At 43.0% G+C, this 22,231-nt stretch overlaps 1 protein-coding gene and 1 long non-coding RNA gene across 18 annotated transcripts in view; one reads left to right on the plus strand and one right to left on the minus strand.

Moving 5' to 3' along the window:
- Positions 1–22,231, plus strand: part of satb2 (SATB homeobox 2) — a 175,807-nt gene that overhangs the window by 41,594 nt on the left and 111,982 nt on the right. For 15 of the 17 annotated variants that reach the window (XM_048535018.2, XM_048535021.2, XM_048535020.2 and 12 more), the window contains 5 exons: positions 1,999–2,125; positions 2,532–2,655; positions 15,377–15,479; positions 18,735–18,788; positions 20,702–21,168. In XM_048535018.2, the coding sequence (XP_048390975.1) occupies positions 1,999–2,125; positions 2,532–2,655; positions 15,377–15,479; positions 18,735–18,788; positions 20,702–21,168 (875 nt within the window). The remainder of the gene's footprint in view (positions 1–1,998; positions 2,126–2,531; positions 2,656–15,376; positions 15,480–18,734; positions 18,789–20,701; positions 21,169–22,231) is intronic. The other 2 variants (XM_048535024.1, XM_048535028.1) reach the window with 1 other exon arrangement.
- Positions 10,690–22,231, minus strand: part of LOC125454349 (uncharacterized) — a 47,144-nt gene continuing 35,602 nt past the window's right edge. The window contains exon 3 of the long non-coding RNA XR_007247970.1: positions 10,690–10,849. This is a non-coding gene — a long non-coding RNA (uncharacterized LOC125454349). The remainder of the gene's footprint in view (positions 10,850–22,231) is intronic.

A 22,231-nucleotide genomic window follows, 5' to 3' on the forward strand; every position in this document is an offset into this window, starting at 1 on the left:
TATCAGTAAATTCACATTGTTGTGAAGGGAGTCAACCAAATTATGTTTTGCAAGCAAGTTTGGATCCTTGTTTTTAAAAAATGTTCCTCTGTGAATTTTACAGAAAAGTAATTTTCTAATGTGATATTCTCGTGGTGTACAATACCATTTGACCCTTATTCCTTTACAGCCCTAATTCAACAAAAATAAAGTAACCAATTATCCAAAGAAACTGAAGCTATTGTAGCAAAATGTATTTAGATTAGATTCCCTACAGTGTGGAAACAGGCCCTTTGGCCCAACAAGTCCACACCGCCCCTTGGAGCATCCCACCCAGACCCAACCCCATCCCCCTATAACCCACACAGCCCTGAACACTACAGGCAATTTAGCATGGCCAATCCACCTAGCCTGCACATCTTTGGACTATGGGAGGAAACTGGAGCACCCGGAGGAAACCCACACAGACACGGGGAGAATGTGCAAACTCCACACAGACAGTTACCCGAGGCTGGAATGGAACCCGGGTCCCTGGTGCTGTGAGACTGCAGTGCTAACCACTGAGCCACCGTGCCGCTTATGTTAGTTTGCAAAGAAATGATCAGCTAATAATTGTTTACAAATAGTCACGTAAGAATAAAATGTAGAGCTCAAAAGTCTCAAGATGCTGTGCTCAAGGTTAGTGGTGGTTAGCTAAGTCGACAGACTGATTTCAGGGCGGGGCCAGAGGTTCTCGGGGACCCGAGCTTGTGAACCTAGCTCTGGTGAAACATTTGTTGCTTACTGCATTTGTACCAATATTTCAGGTTAGATGTCAACTGATGGCTTTTTGAGTCTGTCTGCTAGCCCATGGGCAACAATCTGCCTAGTTCTGGTCCCACCCTTTAGCACAATTTCTGGTTAAACCTCTCAACAATAATCTCTGTTCCACTTCTTGAAATATCTTCCTGTACTTCCCTACCGTGTCATATGTGATGTGGGGAGGGAGAGATGCTAATCTGAAATGGAAACAAGGCAGGAATGCCACTTTAAACAAGAGGGGAAGCACCCAATGGGAGCCAGGATAAGCTTGGTGGACAGGGATATTTAATTCCAGGGAGAATGGTGGGAGGGGTGAAAGATTAGCATCTGAACAATCTAATACATAGCTACATCTGTAACAACATTAATATCCCCTTGGGGAATAAAGGGAAAATCCTTCTTAATTGTTGAGGTGTCTTTACAGAATATGAAGCAGAGAATGTGGATTACAGAATGTGTCAAATTTCACTTTCACCAAGAATAAGGGAGTACTTCCAACTTTGGCAGATGTGAAACTGCCAGTGGTGAGCTGGCTGTCTGTTCTATACCATGCTTACTGATTGTAACAGAACAGAACATTGGATGGCCTGTTTAACAGGTGGCAGATCTTTTAGTGCCATTGTTACACCCACGCTGAAGTTAGACTTCATTCTTAATCTACCATAGTCCTACGAAGGCTCTCAGGCTGTTTGATTTGCTTTTTTGAAGCAGTTGGACAAACTTTTGCTTGTTTTCTATTTGGGCAAGATGTCCATTGTGACAAATGTATTCTGGAAACATTTCTCAAATCAAACTGATTTTCTGTTTTTTAATTACATGTTTTTCAATGGCTCACCGACAAGCATGCATCACACAAGCTCTACAAAGTACAGTAGGGAATGTGGACCTAATAAAAACAAACCGATAAATATGAATGATTTGAAGTTTACTTAAGGGTCTAAAATATTCTGAGTAACTTTAATGTTCAGAGTGTTCGATTAAAAGGATTATAAGCAGTATAATAAACTGAAAGTACCTTTATTGCCTTGTTCAATGAGAATATGCACCTATCTGGTATGACTGAGATACAATTGATAAAGCAAAGAATGTGTTAACTGTGAAGCATTTCTCTTGGGAAGGGATCTGGAAGATGGTTAAATTATTTTATTTTGTCATTCCTTTGTGCTGACTCACACCTATTGATGACCTTTATAAGACCTTTGTTATAAATCAATGCAGGGATGATCAAGGTTGGGAAGTGGAGTCCGCTGCCCCTGAATTATCTCACGGAAGCACCAGATGCCACAGTAGCTGACATGTTACAAGATGTCCATCATGTTGTGACACTGAAAATTCAATTACAAAGGTGGGTGCTTTCCAAACATCTGTCAATTGTTTCAGCCAGTGACACTGTGTGAAATGACTTTGTAGCTGTACAGAATCCGGAGGATCAGTGCATTTCCCTGATATTTTTCGGTTCCCTTCAGAAAGCAAAGAAGTTTTCGAGTGAAGCAAAGTAATTTTAGAACGAGCTTGGAGTGGGAGAAGCTCATCAACCTAAAACGGGAGGGCTTAAGCAAACAAAGTATGATGCAATCTGACAGCTTGAGCCTGCCCCATTGTGCTTCTGGCTGGTTTTGTGATCTGTAACAGACTGTGGAAGATGTATATCCTCTGCATTTCCAGGCCAATAGCTTGGTGTGGGTGCGGATTTGTTGTTTTTTATTTCTCACCCCCTCAAAAAAAATCCTTTCCTGTTTTGTGTTTCACAGCTGTGCAAAGTTTGAGGACCTTCCGGCAGAGCAGTGGAATCACGCCACTGTCAGGAACGCATTGAAGGAGCTGCTTAAAGAGATGAACCAGAGCACACTGGCCAAAGAATGCCCTCTCTCCCAGGTTGAACTTCCAGATTTAAAACTGTGTTATTTAACGGTACAACTGCAAAATAGTGCAAATCTGAAACCAAAACCAGAAAGGGGAATGCTGGAAACTCTCAGCTGGTCAGGCAGCGCCCATGAAAGTGAGAGAAGCAGAGTTAACGTTTCAGGTCGGTCATCGAGTTGTATAGCAAAGAAACAGACCCTTCGGTCCAACTCATCCAAGCTGACCAGATATCCCAAAATACTGAGGGGGGAGGCAATGGCCTCGTGGTGTTATCACCAGACTGTTAACCCAGAGACATCAGTAATGTTCTGGGGACCCAGGTTCAAATCCTGCCATGGCAGATGGTGGAATTTGAATTTAATAAATATCTGGATTTAACAGTCAAATGATAACTGTGAATCCATTGCCAATTGACAGGAAGAACTGACCTGGTTCACTTATGTCCTTTAGGGAAGGAAATCTGCCAACCTTACCTGGTCTGGCCTACATGTGACTCCAGACCCACAGCAAAGTGGCTGCCTCTGGGCAATTAGGGACAGGCAATAAATGCTGCCTGCCCAGCATCCTGTGAGTGAATAAAGGGAAAAAATGTCTAGTCCCATTTGGTCCATAGCCATCCAAATGTCTTTTAAATGTTGTAATTGTACCAGCCTCCACCACTTCCTCTGGCAGCTTGTTCCATACATGCACCACTCTCTGCGTGAAAATGTTGTCCTTCCAGTCCCTTTTAAATCTTTCCCCTCTCACCTTAAACCTGTGCCCTCAAGTTTTGGATTCCCCGACCCTGGGGAAAAGACCTTGGCTATTCACCCTATTCATGCAGCTTGTAGGAGAAGGCAGAGCCAGGGAGAAGGCAGTAGCAAAAGAACATCAGGGATATATTTGTGAAAAGATGGAGGGCAGGGTGCTTCACTGACACAGGGGATGATGGTGCAAGGCTGGAGGAAGTGATAACAGAATACATGCAGGAACAAAAGATGAGCCTCGAGAACACAATATGTTGATAATGCCAATTGCTCCAACTCTATTTATCTGGAGCATGCTCCAGTTTGAGGACCTGCAACTATCAACTGCAATGATTTAATCTGAGAGAGAAAAACAATATTTTAACCAGGCACAAGGTACTGCCAGAATTTTAGTATTGGATGAAAAATTCATTCAGGTGGGCGAATTTCATGTAGGCAATGAGAGTCTCACCTACTGGCTGGAGAGGTGGTGAAAGTCCTGCACTGCCACTCTTTAGGAAAGTTTGCTCCATTTAGTGCCGATCAAGTTCTCCGCTGGACAATGGTGGGCTTTTGCCTGGGGCCATAAGTCTTGCCAGCCACGAGCTGCTGGCTTGCGACAGATCAGGGGTTGGAAGCTCTTCTTTGATCAGCAGTGCCACTTGACTGTGATGGCTGCTGCTGGTACTGCACCTACCCAAGGTTCAGGATTGCCAAGGGATCAGCCACACCTGTGTGATTGATAGTGGGAGGGAGTTTGGGAGGTGAGATTTGTGGAGGGCGGTGGTTAGCTATCAGTCGGACCCCTCTGGATGCTTTCAAATAAGAGGCAACCTGCAATTCCCCTTGCCTCTCCCCACTGCAAATCCAACAAGCTTTGCTTCTCAGGCTTCAGGCATCATGCATCTTGCTGCTGGGTCACTATAAACCGTAGGAGGGATAGACTCCATAAGCAGGCATTCACAGTCCACTGAAGGGCCATAATTGCTGGGAGGAGGAGAAGGCAATTCCACCATGGACTGAGTTGAGGTAGAGGCTGGAAGTTGGAGGAACCCTCAGCATGGGACTCCCCACCCACCCCCAACACAATTAAATGCACCTCCTCAGCCAATAAGCTTACCACAGAGGAAGGCATTTAATTCCAGTTAAGGACAAGCAGGTAATGCCATTTATCAGCTTTTCCAAACTCACTCATGCAGTTTCTTATCGACAGAAAGGTCAGTTTTGATCATTTGCAGATCCAGCTACTTCAAAGTCCTAATAACAAAATTCGATTACCATCTCTTGATGTTGCTCGGGATTTTGTAATACCTTGACGCTGAATATGTTTCTCAGCTTTCAGACTAAGCTTGTCGGATCTGACTAACTTAATGCTTGTCACCATTCTAACCATGGGTGCGCCAGCTACAGAATTGGCTTCACTGAAGCAAGACTGCTCATTCGGTTCTGTAATGGCTAATGCAGCGTGGGCTGTAGCTGGACAGCGTAGATGCTACCACTACGTAGTTAGGAATAGTCACTGCTAACATTCGGGCACAAGCTGATGAGGGAACTAAATGCGATATTGTCCAAGTTTGCAGACAAAGCGGAGTGGGAGGATGATGCAGAGAGACAAGCTGATTGAATGGGCAAATTCATGACATATGAAATGCAATGTGGATAACTGTGAGATTATCCATTTTGGTCGCAAAAGCAGGAAGGCAGTTTATTATTTGAATGGTGGTAAATTGGGAAATGGGAGGTGCAGTAAGACCTTGTACACTGGTTGCTGAAAGTAAGTGTGCAGGTCCAGCAGGTGGTGAAGAAGTGAAATGCCATGCTGGCCTTCATAATGAATGGATTTGAGTACAGGAGTAGGCATTTCTTGCTGCTACTAACAGCATCTTGGTGAGACCACACTTGGAGCACTGTAAACAGTTTTGGTCTCCTAATGTGAGGAAGGATGTTCCGGCTATGGAAGGGAGTGCAACGAAGAATTACCAGATTAATGCCTGGGTTGGCAGGACTGAGGTATGAAGAGAGACTGGATCAGTTAGAATTACGTTCGCTAGAGTTCGGAAGAACGAGGAGGAATCTCATGGAAATGTACAAAATTTGAACAGGACTAGTGAGGGTTAATGCAGAAAGGATGTTCCTGAGGACTGGGGAGTTTGGAACCAGGGGTCACAGTCTGAAGTTCAGATGTAGGTCAGTTAGGGTTGAGATGAGGAGAAATTTCTTCAGCCAGAGAGTGGTGCCACAGAAAGCAGTTGAGGTCTTTGAATGTTTTCACAAAGGTAATAGACATAATTCTTGGAGCTGAAGGGATCAAAGGGTGTGGGGTGAAAGTGGAAACAAGATTCAGTGTTGAATGATCAGCCTTGATCATATTGAATGGTGGACTGATCTTGAAGGGCTGAATGGCCTATTCCTCTTATTTTCTCTGTTTCTAAGTTAATCTTAGCTCCTGCAATTGAGCATTGGCTGCTGGCAGCTGAACTCATGTGCATAATTGAACACTGTTGTCTGCTCGTGCTGTCTGATCTCAAACACAATTGCCTGTTCTGCAAAGATTTATCCTTATGAGATTGAATTTGCAATATGTGAATTTCCCTCCATCTCTCATGAAAATATCATCTTCACCTTCCATCCTTCAAGAGAATCTTTCATTCTTGGTGTGCAGCCGAATCTATGAAACTGAGACTTTCTCTTCAGTGGAAATGATTTATTTGACTCAGTTTATCAGCAGCAATAAAACAATGACATTGAGCTAACTTAGACCAGGTGTTACCAGGTTACACCATAGATTTTAAATGCTATTCTTTCAATATTATGGGTAATGCTGGCTAAAATAGTATTTACTGCCCATCCCTAATTGTCTGGAGCAGGTTGTGGCGTTGAGCCACTGCAGTCTTTGGAATGTAGGAACTTGCTGTTCAGAAATGAAGTTTAAGGATTTTGACTCAAACTAAAGTATAGCATATGAATTGAAAGAGAACTTGCATGTGGCATTGTTCCCATATATCTGCTGCCTTCACCATTCTTGGTGTGAGATGTTATGAGTTTAGAAGGTGCTGTCAAAGAGACTGGGTGGGTTGCTGCAATGTACCTTGTAGATAGTACAACTGTTGCCACTGTGTGAAAGTGCTGGAGGGAGTAAATGTTTAAAGTGGTAGTTGATATGTTAATCAAGCGGACTGCTTTGCCTTGGCTGGAGCTTCATGAGTGTTGGAGCTGCACTCATCCAGGCAAGTCAGGAGTATTCCATCATGATCCCTTGGACGGACAGGTTTTGGGGGATCAGGAAGTGTGTTACTCTCTGCTGAATACTCAACTTCTGACCTCATCTTGAAGCCGTTGTATTTATATAGCTAGCCCAGTTCAGTTTCTGGGAAATGGTAACCACCGCTGTTGTCAGTAGTTGTTTCAACGATAGCAATGCCATTGAATGTCAATAAGAGATGGTTAGATTCCATCTTGTTGGAGATGGTCAATACCTGGCATTTGTGTGGTGCAAATGCCACATGCCACTTATCAGCACAAGCCTGAATAATGTTCAGGTCTTTCTGCATTAGGTCATGGATTGCTTCGGTATCTGAAGAGTTATAAATGGCGCTGAGCTTTGCACAATTATCGGCAAACATCCCCAATTCTATCTTATGATGGAGGAAAGGTCATTGATGAAGCAGCTGAAGACACTACCCCGAGGAACTCCTGCTGAGGTGTCCTGAGACTGCGGCAGTAATTTGTCTGTTTGGATTTGTTCTACGTTTAGCAGACAGGACATACCTGGACAGTTTTCCATGTTGCTGGGCAGATGCCAATATTTGTGACTGTTCTTAGCTAGAGGGATGACTAGTTCTGGAACACAAAACCTTACAGTCATACAGCCAGAATATTGTCAGGATCTAAAGCGTTTGCGGCATCCAGCCCCTTCAGCCGTTTCTTAATATCACATGGAACGAACCAAATTGGCTGAAGTCTGGCATCCACGAGGCTGGAGACCGAAGGACAAGATTGAGATAGATCAACCACTTGACACATCTGGTTGCAAATGCTTCTGCCATGTCTTTTGTACCACACATCTGACATGTTGAGTGCAATATGTCCTTTTCCAGTAATTTATTGAACTCTCCATCGCCATTCACAACTGAATATAATAGGCCCACAGGACTTTTGTCTGATTTGTTCATTGTGGGACCACAAGGCTCTGTGCTTAGCTTGCAGCTTCTGCTGCTCAACATGCATCCACTCCTCTGTTGTACCTTTTATCAGTTTGTCACCTCAGTTTTTGTACACTCAGTGCTGCTCCTGACATGTTTCCTGATACAGCTCATGGAACCTGGGTCATTAGCCGGAAGCACAGTCTGGCAAACTGTACTACACCACTTAAACAGCTTAGTCTGCATCGCTGCTGCTGAACCACTCTTGGTGACGGATATTGAAGACCCCCACTCAGTGCAGAGCCTCCATTCCTGCTATTGTTCGTGTTTCTTTCAAATGGTGTTCACTGTAAAGCAACGCAGACTCATTGGCCAAGAGGTGATGGGAGACAGAGTGCAGGGTGGGTGATAATCAGCAGGTCTCCTTGCTTACGTTTGACCTGATGTTATGAGATGGCATCAGGTCTGGGGACAATGTTGGTGACATCCAGTGCAACTCTCTCCTGACTGTATTCCACTGCGCTGATACCTCTGGTGAGTCTGTCCCATTGATGAGTCAGGTCGCACTGTGGGGTAGCAATGGAGGAGTCTTTGATGTTGAACGTTTCTGTGATTATGATCAGGCTGTTGTTTGTCTGTGCAGATCAAGCTGAGGCAGGTACTAATAAAACACTCCTCCATTAGACAGAATCTTCCAATTTGGCATAAGCTTTTACCAACACAAAATCATAGTTTAAAAAGACATTTTTTTAGCAACTTGTTTGGCTATTTAGTCTCATGATGAACATTATACTGCAAAGCTTTACTCAATTGTCACTCAATAGTCTTTGGATTCTTTCATTCTCCATGCAAAAGAAATGCTGCTTTTTCTCCCCCCGCCTTCAGATAATACTCGTTAGATCATGAACTGTTTCTTTTCCACTTGTGACAAACCACCAAAACAGGAGCAAACCAACCAAATATTATGTTCGAGTAGATTTGGTAATGGATAATATTAACTCTAAAGCAATATTATGGATTTTCTGCAAACCTAAAATAAAACAGTAAATGCTGCAAACAGTGATAATGGGAACTGCAGATACTAGAGAATCCAAGATAATAAAATGTGAGGCTGGATGAACACAGCAGGCCAAGCAGCATCCCAGGAGCACAAAAGCTGATGTTTCGGGCCTAGACCCTTCAACAGAGAGGGGGATGGGGTGAGGGTTCTGGAACAAATAGGGAGAAAGGGGGAGGCGGACCGAAGAGGGAGAGAAAAGAAGATAGGTGGAGTGAGTATAGGTGGGGAGGTAGGGAGGGGATAAGTCAGTCCAGGGAAGACGGACAGGTCAAGTAGGTGGGATGAGGTTAGTAGGTAGGAGATGGAGGTGCGGCTTGGGGTGGGAGGAAGGGATGGGTGAGAGGAAGGACAGGTTAGGGAGGCAGAGACAGGTTGGACTGGTTTTGGGATGCAGTGGATGGAGGGGAAGAGCTGGGCTGGTTGTGTGGTGCAGTGGGGGGAGGGGACGAATTGGGCTGGTTTTGGGATGCCGTGGGGGAAGGGGAGATTTTGAAGCTGGTGAAGTCCACATTGATACGATTGGGCTGCAGGGTTCCCAAGCGGAATATGAGTTGCTGTTCCTGCAACCTTCAGGTGGCATCATTGTGGCACTGCAGGAGGCCCATGATGGACATGTCATCTAAAGAATGGGAGGGGGAGTGGAAATGGTTTGCGACTGGGAGGTGCAGTTGTTTATTGCGAACCGAGCGGAGGTGTTCTGCAAAGCGATCCCCAAGCCTCCGCTTGGTTTCCCCAAATGGGTCACCTCCCCCCACTGCACCACACAACCAGCCCGGCTCTTCCCCTTAAATTAAATAAAGTGAATTATCAATCAATTAGCACCCTTTTCTCGTACAATATAAACTGTTACTCACATTGAAAATTGGCACTCTTGCATTTGTCCTGTTCAGTGCACTTTTCATTTCTTTCAGCAGCAATAACGTTCGTAAACTTCTACTGCTCATGGAGTAAGCTGAGGTTTGACACCCACAGGCCAGAAACAGTACCCACTTCTGCTTAGTTAGCTATTCCCTTGCTTAAGCTGTTATCTGCAATCAGTAACATTGATGCTGCAATTCAATGAAGACTTTAGTTGAATCCTCCTCCTCTTTGTTGACATCTCTGTATTTGAAAGTGATGGTGATACCTTTCCAACTGAGAAAAAGTCTGGAAAGTGCATTTAATGATTATGGATTTAATTTAAAATATTTCTATTGCATATATGGCAAACTATTCTTTAATTATGAAGCAACTTATGAGAGAGGGTTTGAAATAAAGGGCAGGCCAAGAGAGGTAAGGAGCTAGGTATTCCCATCCCAAGTTTGAATGGAATGGAAACAGGATGGCAAAAATAATAGCTCTTACAGCTGGCTCATCAGATCTACCCCCTCTTTCCATTCCCAACTCTCCTTTCCCGGGTAATCCAGCAAGTCACTTTGTTTCATGGACATGAACAATAGTCATTCATGTCTGTGTTAGAAATGCAGGTCCCTTTGGAGGGTTGAACGGAATAGCTGCAAAGTGGTTTGAGATCATATGATGCTGATTGGACTTTGCCATTGGAGCTTTGGACGTCTTGTGGCAGAGTAGTATTGCCCCTGCCCCTGGAGCAAGAAGACCCAGGTTCAAGTCTCACCCGTTCTAGAGGTGTGCAGTAACATCCCTGATAGGTTGATGAGGAAACTTAGGTTAAACTTTAAAAAGGAGGTGGAATTTTGCACACGCGTCATTGAGCTCAGATGTTTAGAGTGTGATGTTAATCACAGCTCCACTGACCAATTCAGTGCTGGCTTTATTTATGTTGGAGAAAGAAAAAGCTGTCCTCTTCCCCATTGTGGGGTTGGCTACTGGACAGGGAAAGGTGGAACTAAGTGTTTATGCTAAGTTGTCGATTTACAATAAAACCCTTGTAAATCTCTGAAAGCCTATTGCTTCCTAATTCAACATTTGGATGTCAGTCTCTTTACGAATTCATTCCCTGACAATTCTCTCTTGCCAGCTACTCATTTTCCATGCATCCCACTATGTTCAAATCAAGACCCAATGGCTTCAACTTCTGCTCAGACATACTGAGCTGCATCTTTCGAGGAATGGCGATCACAGTCAGGTTGCTGTTCTACTCTAATTTACTTACCACCAGAGCTCCCCGTCTGAGCCATTCCAGAAACGTGGAGCACTCCTGTTCAGAAAGCCTTTCTGCGTAGCACCGGATCAGGACTAGAGGGCAAACTATGCCCCCTTGTTACTGTGGGAACTGTAGTATTCTAGGGTTCAATGGTTCCAAAGGCACTTCAACCAAGCTGTGGAGAGAAGGTAAGAGTGGACTGTAAGTAGTTGAGGAGAGAGTAGTTGCAGGACAGTGGGTGAGGGGTTAGGTTCGAACCTAAGTGAGTGAGGGGGTAGGAGAGTAAATGGGGGTTAGGTGCCAGATGGATAATCAGAGGTCCATCTGATAGGCCAGTGAAATGATCGGGTGACAGGTCTGTTGATGTGGGAGAGATAATGGGAACTGCAGATGCTGGAGAATCCAAGATAACAAAATGTGAAGCTGGATGAACACAGCAGGCCAAAAGCATCTCAGGAGCACAAAAGCTGATGTTTCGGGCCTAGACCCTTCCTCAGAGAGGGGGATGGGGAAAGGGTTCTGGAATAAATAGGGAGAGAGGGGGAGGTGGACCGAAGATGGAGAGAAAAGAAGATAGGTGGGGAGGTAGGGAGGGGATAGGTCAGTCCAGGGAAGACAGACAGGTCAAGGAGGTGGGATGAGGTTAGTATGTAGGGAATGGAGGTGCGGCTTGAGGTGGGAGGAAGGGATGGGTGAGAGGAAGAACAGGTTAGGGAGGCAGAGACAGGTTGGGCTGGTTTTGGGATGCAGTGGGGGGAGGGGACGAGCTGGGCTGGTTGTGTGTTGCAGTGGGGGGAGGGGACGAACTGGGCTGGTTTTGGGATGCAGTGGGGGAAGGGGAGATTTTGAAGCTTGTGAAGTCCACATTGATACCATTGGGCTGCAGGGTTTCCACATTGATACCATTGGGCTGCAGGGTTTCCACATTGATACCACTGGGCTGCAAGGTTGTGGCAAGTTGATGTGGGAGGGTATAGGGTTTCAATGGGTATGGAGGCTGAGTGTGAGGGGGATATAGCTGGCAGGTAAGTGGATGATGGGTAAGATGGGTCAACAGCAGTGGAGGTTATGGGTCAAGATACACAGTCAAGAGTTGGATGGGGGCAGTTGGGTCTTAGCAGGTGCTCAGGTTATTTGGTGGGTCAACAGTCAGGAGGGTGGTTGGGAGTAAGGTGGTCCAAAGGTAATAGGTGTCATGCATCAGACAGAGAGGGTTAGGGAGTTGGAGTGGTCGAGATGGGGAGGTGGGTTATTGCAAGGAGTGAATTAAGCATTGGGAGTTCTCAGGGTGAAAGATTTGGGGTGTAAGTTTGAGAGATTGCAGAGTAGCCAGGAGTAAGAGCAGGTTTTAATTCCTCTCCATCTTCTGGGTAACTATTCAAGTGAGTAAGTCAGAGCCTGTTGCGATTGCAATGAGGTCAGCCAGGTGGACCTCATAGAATATGAGCTCCCTGACTGGGCCTGTTAACCTCATCCAATCGGGGAGCCTTGGTTGACAGATACAAAGAAGAGTGTCAGGACATCCTGTTTGCTCTGAGAGATGACTCTGAGGGAGTTGGATCAGTGTGTAAATAAGAGGTGGCTCAGTGATGGGAGACCAGTCTCTGAGGAGTCATGTCAGAGATCTCTGTAGGTTTTGACTCAAGCCTCAAGCTGGCAATGTTTTTGATGGTTGGTCATTGCCTCGAGGTCAGCCTAACGTCCTGAGCAATTCTCATGCAGTCACTGCTTCAAGACCTTTGAGTGGTTCTGTAGCGCAACCTGCAGGGTATGCCTGGTCTCCATATATCTGGATTTTAGATGACCTGGGCCAACCTTTCCCAAAACAGCAGTATGTAGGAGAAAAGACTGTGATTAAAAAGCACGCTGAGGGTGCTGCTTTTTCACAGCAGTGACCCTTTCTTCTTCCTCCCACTAGACAGTGTGGGAACTTTTATTTCAGGCATGTCAAATAAGTTTGTTGCTGTGGACTGTCTGTCTACACCTCCAAGCTCTCTTCGTGGTGTCAACAAATATTTTGGATAGTCCTTTTGTTATAGACCTTCTGGAACATTCTATTGCTGACTTTTGAGGTGGTATGGTAAATCTGATCTCCCCACTTCCCCCGTTTTGAGGAAAGGATGGTGCAATTAGGCCAGATTTCAACTTCTATTTTTATGTATACTATCGGCTAAATCAAGCAGAGCATTGCCCATGACTGTAATTTATGTGTCTACAATTTTACAACTGAACATGCAATAAAGTATGAAGAATATGAAGAATTAATCATACATAAAACTTTCTCTCTGAAATTACAGACAACCCACTGTTAATCAGATGGGTGGTCTGAAATGTGTTTTATTTTTACCCATCTAAAAGGATTTGAGCCTTTGCTTCTCTGTGCTTGTAGTGGTTAGAGAGGGCAGAATGCAATTGCATTTATTTATGTCTCCTTCTCTTGCTAATTTTCTCTGATTTCTGCTTCTCCTGCAGGGCATTGTCTGTCACTTGGTTATAATTCCAAGTGGCCGGTAATGATCCTTGAGCCTTGACAGTGATTGGTTAGATTACTTGGACACTGCAAATATCAAAGCCGACTGTGAGTTTGAGCTGAACTAAGATTCAGTCATCCGTCCTTTAATAACAGCCAAGAGGAGACAGCCCTTGTCTGATTTCCCTCGGTCTCTGACCCAGGGTTGCATAGGACAATTTATTCTTTCATGGGACGTGGGTATCACTGGCAAGTCCAGCATGAACTATCCCATCACTAACCAGCCTTGAACCGAGTGGTTTGTTGTTTCACAGGGTGATTAAAAGTAAACTACATTGCTGTGGGGCTGGAGTCACATGTGAACCAGACCTGGTAAGGACGGCAGATTTTCTTCACTAAAGTGAATCAGTTGGGTTTTTGCACCAGTTGCTGGTAGTTTTATGGTCACCATTACTGCGACCAGTTTTATGTTGCAGAATTAAAGAATTCAATTAAAATTCCAACAGTTGCTTTCGGGTTATTTGAAACAGTGCCCCAGAGCCATTGGTCCAGGCCTCTGGATTACTAGCCCCGTGACATTACCTTTATGTCACTGCCTCCCGAATTATCACACTCCCAATATCACCCAAACTGAGATAGACTAGCGTACACAGTCAGCGAGTGAATGAAACGCACTCCTAGTCAGCTATGAGTTGAACAGTAAGAGGGTGTTAGCATTTATTGTGAAAGATTTGCTCACTTACACCAGGCCTATGCCGCTATCTGCAAAACACAAACAGACACAGAGACATAAACACGTGTGCAGATAAATGCAGACATAAAGACAGACATGCACATGCACATAGATTCAGCCAAAGCACAGACACTGAAACATGCACAACATTAACAAATGTGGCAAACAAAGGAAGCACCTCAACATAAGATATACCCACAAAACCAAGACAAAAACACACACAAAATGAGCTTCTCCACGCACAAATACACATGTACATACTTAATGTGCAGCTCCCTCAGTACTAAATATTTTAGAAAACTGTAATTAGATCTTTAATTGTGTTATTTAATCCTATTTGCTGCTGATTTTTTTTTAGTCAAACCTTAAAACACACATTTGTGAGAGGGATTTTTGGATTAGAACATTTAACTTCTTCAAATTCTATCTGTGAAATTACTGACACACTAGTTGGAAGATTTGTATTGTAAATGAGTTCTGATACAAAAATTGTTCAGGAATTTTGTTAGTTTGGCCACTCCTTCACTCAGATGATTGATAACTGGCATCACAAGCTGCCATCTTGTAGAAAAAAGAAAAATCAGTATTTGTTGGAATTACTCACTCAACCTATGAATGCCACCACTATTCAAATAACTGCCTGTAACGAATACTGTCAGCACGAGTAACATTCAGAGCTTCCAGTTCTTTTCCTCAGCATTTTAACAGGGACTGAGATTAAAAGCTAATCGTCTACAAGTCTTGATATCCTGGTTGATTGCACGCTCAGAAAAAGTGCTTGAAGGTTGGTTGAGGGACGGGTTTCAAATTCACTTCTTTTCCCAAGGCTATACGGGTTAAAACACTTATTGCATTTTCAAGTTTGTGTATACTGGGGATGAGGAGAAGGCAGGCCCACACAGCATGTGTTTGTGGTTGATTGACATTCAGGGAGAACAGTTCCTCTGTGTCCTCTTTGCAATAAAGTAGTAGGCTCATCAATAAAGAGCAGCATTACGATTTTGTCATGCTAAGAAGATCATTACACTCCCCCCACTTCCCAAACCCATATGATAACATAAACAGCAATTATTACCTTCTCAAAAAGGTCTCCAAGTGTTTTGCCAGAGCCTATCAAGGAAAAACTATATGTTGTGTTTTAACATGTTCCTCAAGTATCATTTGTTAAGATTGGATTTTGTAATTAAAATAAATAAGGGAATCTTGGTACCAAGACTGTAATTAATCATAACTAGGCAGGAGCTCGTAACAAAAACATAGGGGAAGATCATACTTAAAAGGTTTCAGTTTATATGAGGATACAATTCTCTTCCCAAATACATTTGCGCAATTAGGATATTGATCTCTCTTGCCTATTGAGATTTTAACTTGTTGCTACTAATTCATTGTGCTCAGGACGTTTCTCGTTTTTAATCCTTTTGTGTGTCACTCTCATTTGTTGATTTATTTTTGGGCTCTATCTAATTTACAATTTTCCCTCTTTTCACTTTCTGCACCAGAGCATGATTTCCTCCATCGTGAACAGCACTTATTATGCTAATGTATCATCTGCCAAATGCCAGGAGTTCGGAAGGTGGTACAAAAAATACAAAAAGATTAAAGGTAATTCAATTTGATACAGCTGCAATTTTTTTCTTATGTTCAATAATAATAGAATTGCACTTAGAAACATGCCACCTGCTCATTCTGTGGCGCAAATGTTGGCCTCATTCACAAGAATTAGTCACATTTTATTTACATATCCATGTGAGTCACAAGGACAATTGAAATAGTTCCTTTACAACCCATGTGCTGTCATGAAATTCTGGTTCAGTTCAATATTTAAACAATAAAAGACCACGCAGGTAAATTTTGACAAATTAATGACAGGTGAATTGTTGACAAACCAGATCTTTGTTCTTGCCTGTCAATCTTGTCACCTCTCTAGAACTTAGTTAGACTTGTTGCTAGGTCCTGCTGTTGCTACTATTCAATTGTGCCACAAAGATTTTTCATTTAGGCTTTCAACTCCTGTTATTGATCATTTTGCTGTTAACACACTTTGCCCTAATATATCATCAAAGTATTCTTCCTCAATCTCAAATCATTCCCATTAACAATCAGATTTCTTCAGTCAGTGAACAGGGCTGTTAAGAAGGTGTACAGTGTTTTAGCTTTTATTAATAGAGGGATCGAGTTCCGGAACCAAGAGGTGATGATGAAGCTGTACAAAACTCTGGTGCGGCCACACTTGGAGTATTGTGTACATTTCTGGTCAGCGCATTATAAGAAGGATGTGGAAGCTTTGGAAAGGGTGCAGAGGAGATTTACTAGGATGTTGCCTGGTATGGAGGGAAGGTCTTACGAGGAAAGGCTGAGGGACTTGAGGCTGTTTTCATTGGAGGGAGGAAGGTTGAGAGGTGACGTAATTGAAACAAATGAAATAATCAGAGGGTTAGATAGGGTGGATAGGGAGAGCCTTTTTCCTAGGATGGTGACGGCGAGCACGAGGGGGCATAGCTTTAAATTGAGGGGGGAAAGATACAGGACAGATGTCAGAGGTAGTTTCTTTACTCAGAGAATAGTAAGGGAATGGAACGCTTTGCCTGCAACGGTAGTAGATTCGCCAACTTTAGGTACATTTAAGTCGTCATTGGACAAGCATATGGACGTACATGGAATAGTGTAGGTTAGATGGGCTTGAGATCGGTATGACAGGTCGGCACAACATCGAGGGCCGAAGGGCCTGTACTGTTCTATGTTCTATGTTCTATGATGTCTGCTACAGTCTAAAGCAACTTCTGGATTTTTAATGACAGTACTGCCTGTAGGAGCGAAATTTGGAAATGTACGCAGTTGAATCTGACTGATATATGCTATGTTACAGCCCGAGTATACATAAAATGACATGTCCACATTATTTGTCTCATAGCAGGTTTATGCTACAAGCAGGGTTGCTGTATTTAGGTAAAAGGTTACTGATCAGAGTGTTTGTAAATTTCTATGGCCAATGGTGAGGCCATCAGAGTTCCCATCAGATATAGCCCCCTAGAAGAATGTCATACACTTGCACTTTACAAGTAGCTAAGTTGCAACGTAATCAGTATAAAAAGTGAGACGTTGACAAGTTCATGCCAGCTTACACAATGAAGTGCAGACATTTCCAATATTCACAAGGCTTCCTCTCCCCAGACGCTAAGTCCAGATCCTTGGTACATTTCAGCATCCTGTTTGACCTAAATTTGTGCTGTTAGGTACGTTGTTGGATGGACAGAAACCTACAGGAGTGGATCGCATTCAGAAATCACCAACTTTCCAGGCCTCTTCACTATGCAGATTCACTTTCATGTTGTAAGCCCAGTGAAAATTAGATATTTTGTGACAGAGATATGAAATCCCAGTATTGTTCCACATTTGCTGCAACGCTGAACATCTTCAATATCTTAGTCACAATATGATGTGCTCAGCAGACTACAATGAAAAGAAACTGCCTCCTAAATCTTTTCTGGTAGATCAGCCTAGAACAGACTACAAAGTGCGGATGTCAGGCACCACAGTGTCTCCTTTTTTTGGGGAAATGCAACAAAAGACCCTGAATTCAATTAAAAATAGTGTACTTCGCTTGATACTCAGCAGCTACAAGAGGTTTCCAGGTTTTGGGACCAAATCTCCAAGGGATTTGTCTCAAATTTCCATGTGTCCCAAGTTCACTGGCACTACACACACCATCGGCTGTGTAAATGACATCCTTCCGATTGATGTTAATTATGGATTGGAAGGATGTCTTGTGGTGCACTGGCCAATTGCTTTCTGTCTCTGAGCTGGAAGCTCCAGGTTTAGGGTTCCTGCCACCCCTCAACCAGAACTTAATGGCCACAGATAGTGCAGCATTGATTATCAAACGGAAAATCCTTTCAGTATGGCTGTGTCACACAGTAAGAGTGGGAGAGTGTCCGAATTAGCCAGAATCCCATGTGTGGTAGCTGCATGTCTCCTCACATTAAAGAGCTTCGTGCACAGGTTCTCACCACAAGTGGCCTACATGGCAAGTACCTTCCTCATGCCGACAGATTACCAGAACAATTAGAATATTCAATTGAATGCCTGTTAACTGCAAATTGAAGTGGAGTCAATCACTGCCTTCCCTTCACATCAGAACCACAAAGCAATTGCATGTGTTTGATTCTTGTTCAATGACTACATTGAATTACCAGAACTCAATAGAATAACAGATGTTAGCAGCAATAATAACCTCAAAGCAAAAATACCCAATAATGATACAATATTAATATGATATAAATGCATTAATTTTTACTGCGGATTTTCGATGAGCCGATGTGAACAGAACAAATTTTAACTTAAAAAAATCTATTGTCATTTACTGCAGAAATGTATTAAAACAAGTCATGTAAATAATTTAAACCAGCTCCTGTGGATTCCTAAAACTACTTTGAATCACTTATTCCCAGATTTTTTATGAATTCTTTTATTTGCTTTATATTATTTCCTTCACAGATATAAACAATATTTCTTTTTTCCCATTTTCATTAAATATTGAAAGTGCTTTATTTAATTTTACCTCAAATAATAAGTATTAGTCATAACTAATATCATGAATTATTTAGATAATGTAGCAGGTGATGGCTTCACATCTAAACCAAATGTCTTTACCATGACCATCTCTTTAAGAATTTATTCTGAAAACATTGTCAATATTTGATAAACAATTAATATTTTTGTAATCTTGCCTTATCAATGACAAGTGGATTAGACTTGAACTGTGAGAACTAAATCTACCACTGAGGCAGAATGTTCTATGATTTTTTTTGATAGAAACTAATTTGTAGTATTTATCGTCTTTCTCTTTTACTCTCCCAGAATCAGCACAAGACTGGGTTCCCTCAGTGTTTCAATCAAACAGACTATTCAAAGGTATACTGGTCCCTTCTCCCACTGTCTGCACCCACATCCCCACCCCCCACGACCTTATCAGTATCCATTTGTATTCTGCAGAAAATTCTGCTCTTCAAATTGTTTTTCTACGGTTTTTAAGATGTAACAGGTATGGACATTTAATGAACACCACACTTAACTTATCCCTATTATATAGCGGCTACAGGTGACTGCATACTCTGAATCAATCATTCCAAACAGCAACATGCCAATGACCCCTGGCTTAAGAAGTACGGTGGTTGTGACATTGATGGCTACTCTGAGATGCAATTCTGTACTCAGTCTTCTTTTAGAGCCTGCTCTGTGTAATTGTGCTGCTAGTTCTGGACAGTGTTTTTGCAGGCAAAACACTCCCCTAACTTTTTTTTGTGAACATATTTTATAGTAAAATGGGAGAGAAATTCACAGAAAGATCGAAGTCAGTGAATAATTTCTGTGGGCTTTGACCCCTCTGGTTGGTGATGCTTCTTGTTTATTTTATCAATTTCAACATGCAAGCAAGACATGTATCTCCTTTAGTTTGTACAAAAGCATCTGCAGATTATGTCTAACAGTATTGGCATCAGGACTGACTCTTTTAATTTCCAAAAAAGTGGCAAAAAGATGAAACAGACACACACGCGCACACACACACACACACACACACACACACACACACACACACACACACACACACACACACACACACACACACACACACACACACACACACACACACCCCGGTCTGGTTGCCAGTGGGTGTGGCTTGAAGATATGGTAGCTCCAATAAAATAGCTTGCTGAGAAAAACAATAAGGATGTGGTGGTACAGTGGTTAATACTGCCGCCTCATACTGCGAGGAACCTGGGTTCAATTTCAGCCTTAGGTGACTGTCATGGTAATTTGCATATAGTGTCCCAGGGTGGGGAGACAGGTGGATTAACCATGAGAAATGTGGGGATTTGGAGAGTTGGTATGGACTGAATGGCCTGCTTCCATAGTGTAGGGCTTCTATGATTTTCTATCTGAGTCAAAGAAATGGAGGAGTCACATACATAATCCCAAGGTTGTAAGGAGCATTGCTTTACCCCTGGCCCATCCAGATTCCATTCCCACCCCCACCCTTCATTTTCAGAAGGACATAGATGACAATATAAACAACTTCAAGTACTTGTAATCCTGCCCTCATGGGCTCATGCTTTTTTTATCCTTGTTCCCTTGTAAAACTGGCAGCAATTTAAGTTGCAGCCATGCCAGCTGAGCAACCGAACAATATTCCTTTCTCTACACATTTATTAAATGGTTATAGCCAGTACCATATAAATGCACAGGCAGTCAGCACCCAGCACACACTATTCACCTTGTCACCTTTAGGAAATACATTAGGAACTATCGCAGGAAACAAATGCCCTATTAGTGTCCTCCTACAGGCAAGAAAAGTGCATTTATAAAGGGAAAATATACATTTACCTTCACTGCTGGCTTCCATACTCAGCTGGTATTGAAGAGAAATGTTCCTCATAGGATCCTGATTGAGGAGCCCAGGGTCACGCACATGAAAACCACTAACTTCACCTGTGCTGAGGTAGCAGGCCTTTGGGTGACTGTTTTTATTTGGACCCTTTAAATATACAAGGAGTCCCACTGCCAATCTGTAAAAATGAACACTATGAAACATTTTCATTTCTGAAGTATATTTCCAGAAGTGCAACAATAAACTTGTTTGGACTCTCTCTTTAATGCAGCAGATTATTTACAATTACCTTCCAGGTAAAGTTATTTGGAGTAATAGTGCCTTTATTTTTTTCTGAAATAGTTTAGGCTTGCACTGAAATCCATTTTTTTATTTGTATGGTGTTGATAACAGTCACTGAGACCACTGCATGTTCACCATTTCTGTTTCTCAATTTTAGTCGAAAGAGAAAATCTAGCCGAGTACTGTGTCCTAGGGCAACGGCCATCACACCTGACGAGCATCAATCAACTGGCAAACTTAGCAAAGAGCAGTGAGCAACCTCCTCACAGCCAGCTCCATCACAGCCCTCCCATCAGAAGTCAAGTGCCAACACTACAGCCGATCATGAGCCCGAGCCTACTGTCGCCGCAGTTGAGCCCTCAGTTGGTGAGGCAGCAGCTTGCGATGGCCCACCTGATCAACCAGCAGATTGCCGTCAGCAGATTGCTGGCACACCAGCACCCCCAATCGATTAACCAACAGTTCCTCAATCACCCACCTATCCCCAGGCCTGTAAAACCTTCGGAGCCTTCCAGCTCGTCAGTTGAGGTCGCTCCAGAAATCTACCAGCAAGTTCGGGATGAGCTAAAGAGAGCCAGCGTATCGCAAGCGGTGTTTGCACGAGTTGCCTTCAATCGTACACAGGTGCTTGTTTCCTCTTTGCCTTTGCCACAGAAACAAAAGTAAGGGAAGTGTCAGTCGGATGGGGAACGAACAACTATCGTGTCTGTTGAGTAAATTAGCTGAACAGGCTAGGATGAGCTCACTCAGTACAAGCTCCGTAAATACTCTGCCTGCCAAAATAATAATCTAACAAATGTTGAGTTTGATTGTTAACAAGCTCCCCCACAATAAATGATGCAGTGTAAGCCGACATTGCCTGTGAGGGACATGGTTCCCATATATTGGAATTGTGCAATTTCATCGTCGCATAGGATCATGTAGAAAGTTCATGAAATTGGAAAACATGCGGAAATGAAGGAGTGAAACTGGATGAAGTGCTTTTATCCTAATTTTTCTTTCCATTAAAGCTGCATTCATCAGGACAAATAGGGAATCTCACAAAGGGGTCAAATCATTTATTTAAAGATCTCATCCTTTAGAGAAAACCAAGATCTTTTTAATAAAACAGCAAGTATTTTAAGAACATAAGAAACAAGAGCGGGAGTAGGCCATTTGGCCCCTCAAGCCTCCCCTGTCAAGTCCTCTTTTGTACCTTCTCAGCATAGCCATCAACTCCCTGTTGTTTGAAAAATCTTCTCTTTATGTACTTTCAGTGATCTAGCCTCCACATCACTGGGGTACTTAATTCCAGAGATTCAGTATCCTGTGGGAGAAGAACTTTCTTCATATCTCAGTTTTAAGTAACTATCTTTCTACTGTGTAACGATGTCCCTTAGTGCAAGACTCCCACACCAGTGGAAACACCGACACTGTCAAGCCGCTCAGAAACTTAAATGTTTCAATGAGAGCAGCCCCATTCTTCTCCATTCTAATGGGTAAAGACCTAAACGATTTAGCTGTTCTTGATAAGTCAACCCCTTCATCCAAGGAATCAGCCTGGTGAATCTCTATTGAACTGCCTCCAAAGCCAGTATTTACTTTATTAAAATTATGGTGAGGAAAACTATACGCAGTACACACATGCACACTACTGCCTCAGTTGTAACAAGACTGCCCCATTTTTAGACTCTAACTCCCTAACAAT

The sequence above is a fragment of the Stegostoma tigrinum genome, chromosome 7 (genome assembly GCF_030684315.1).
Source record: "Stegostoma tigrinum isolate sSteTig4 chromosome 7, sSteTig4.hap1, whole genome shotgun sequence".
Lineage (NCBI taxonomy): Eukaryota > Metazoa > Chordata > Chondrichthyes > Orectolobiformes > Stegostomatidae > Stegostoma > Stegostoma tigrinum.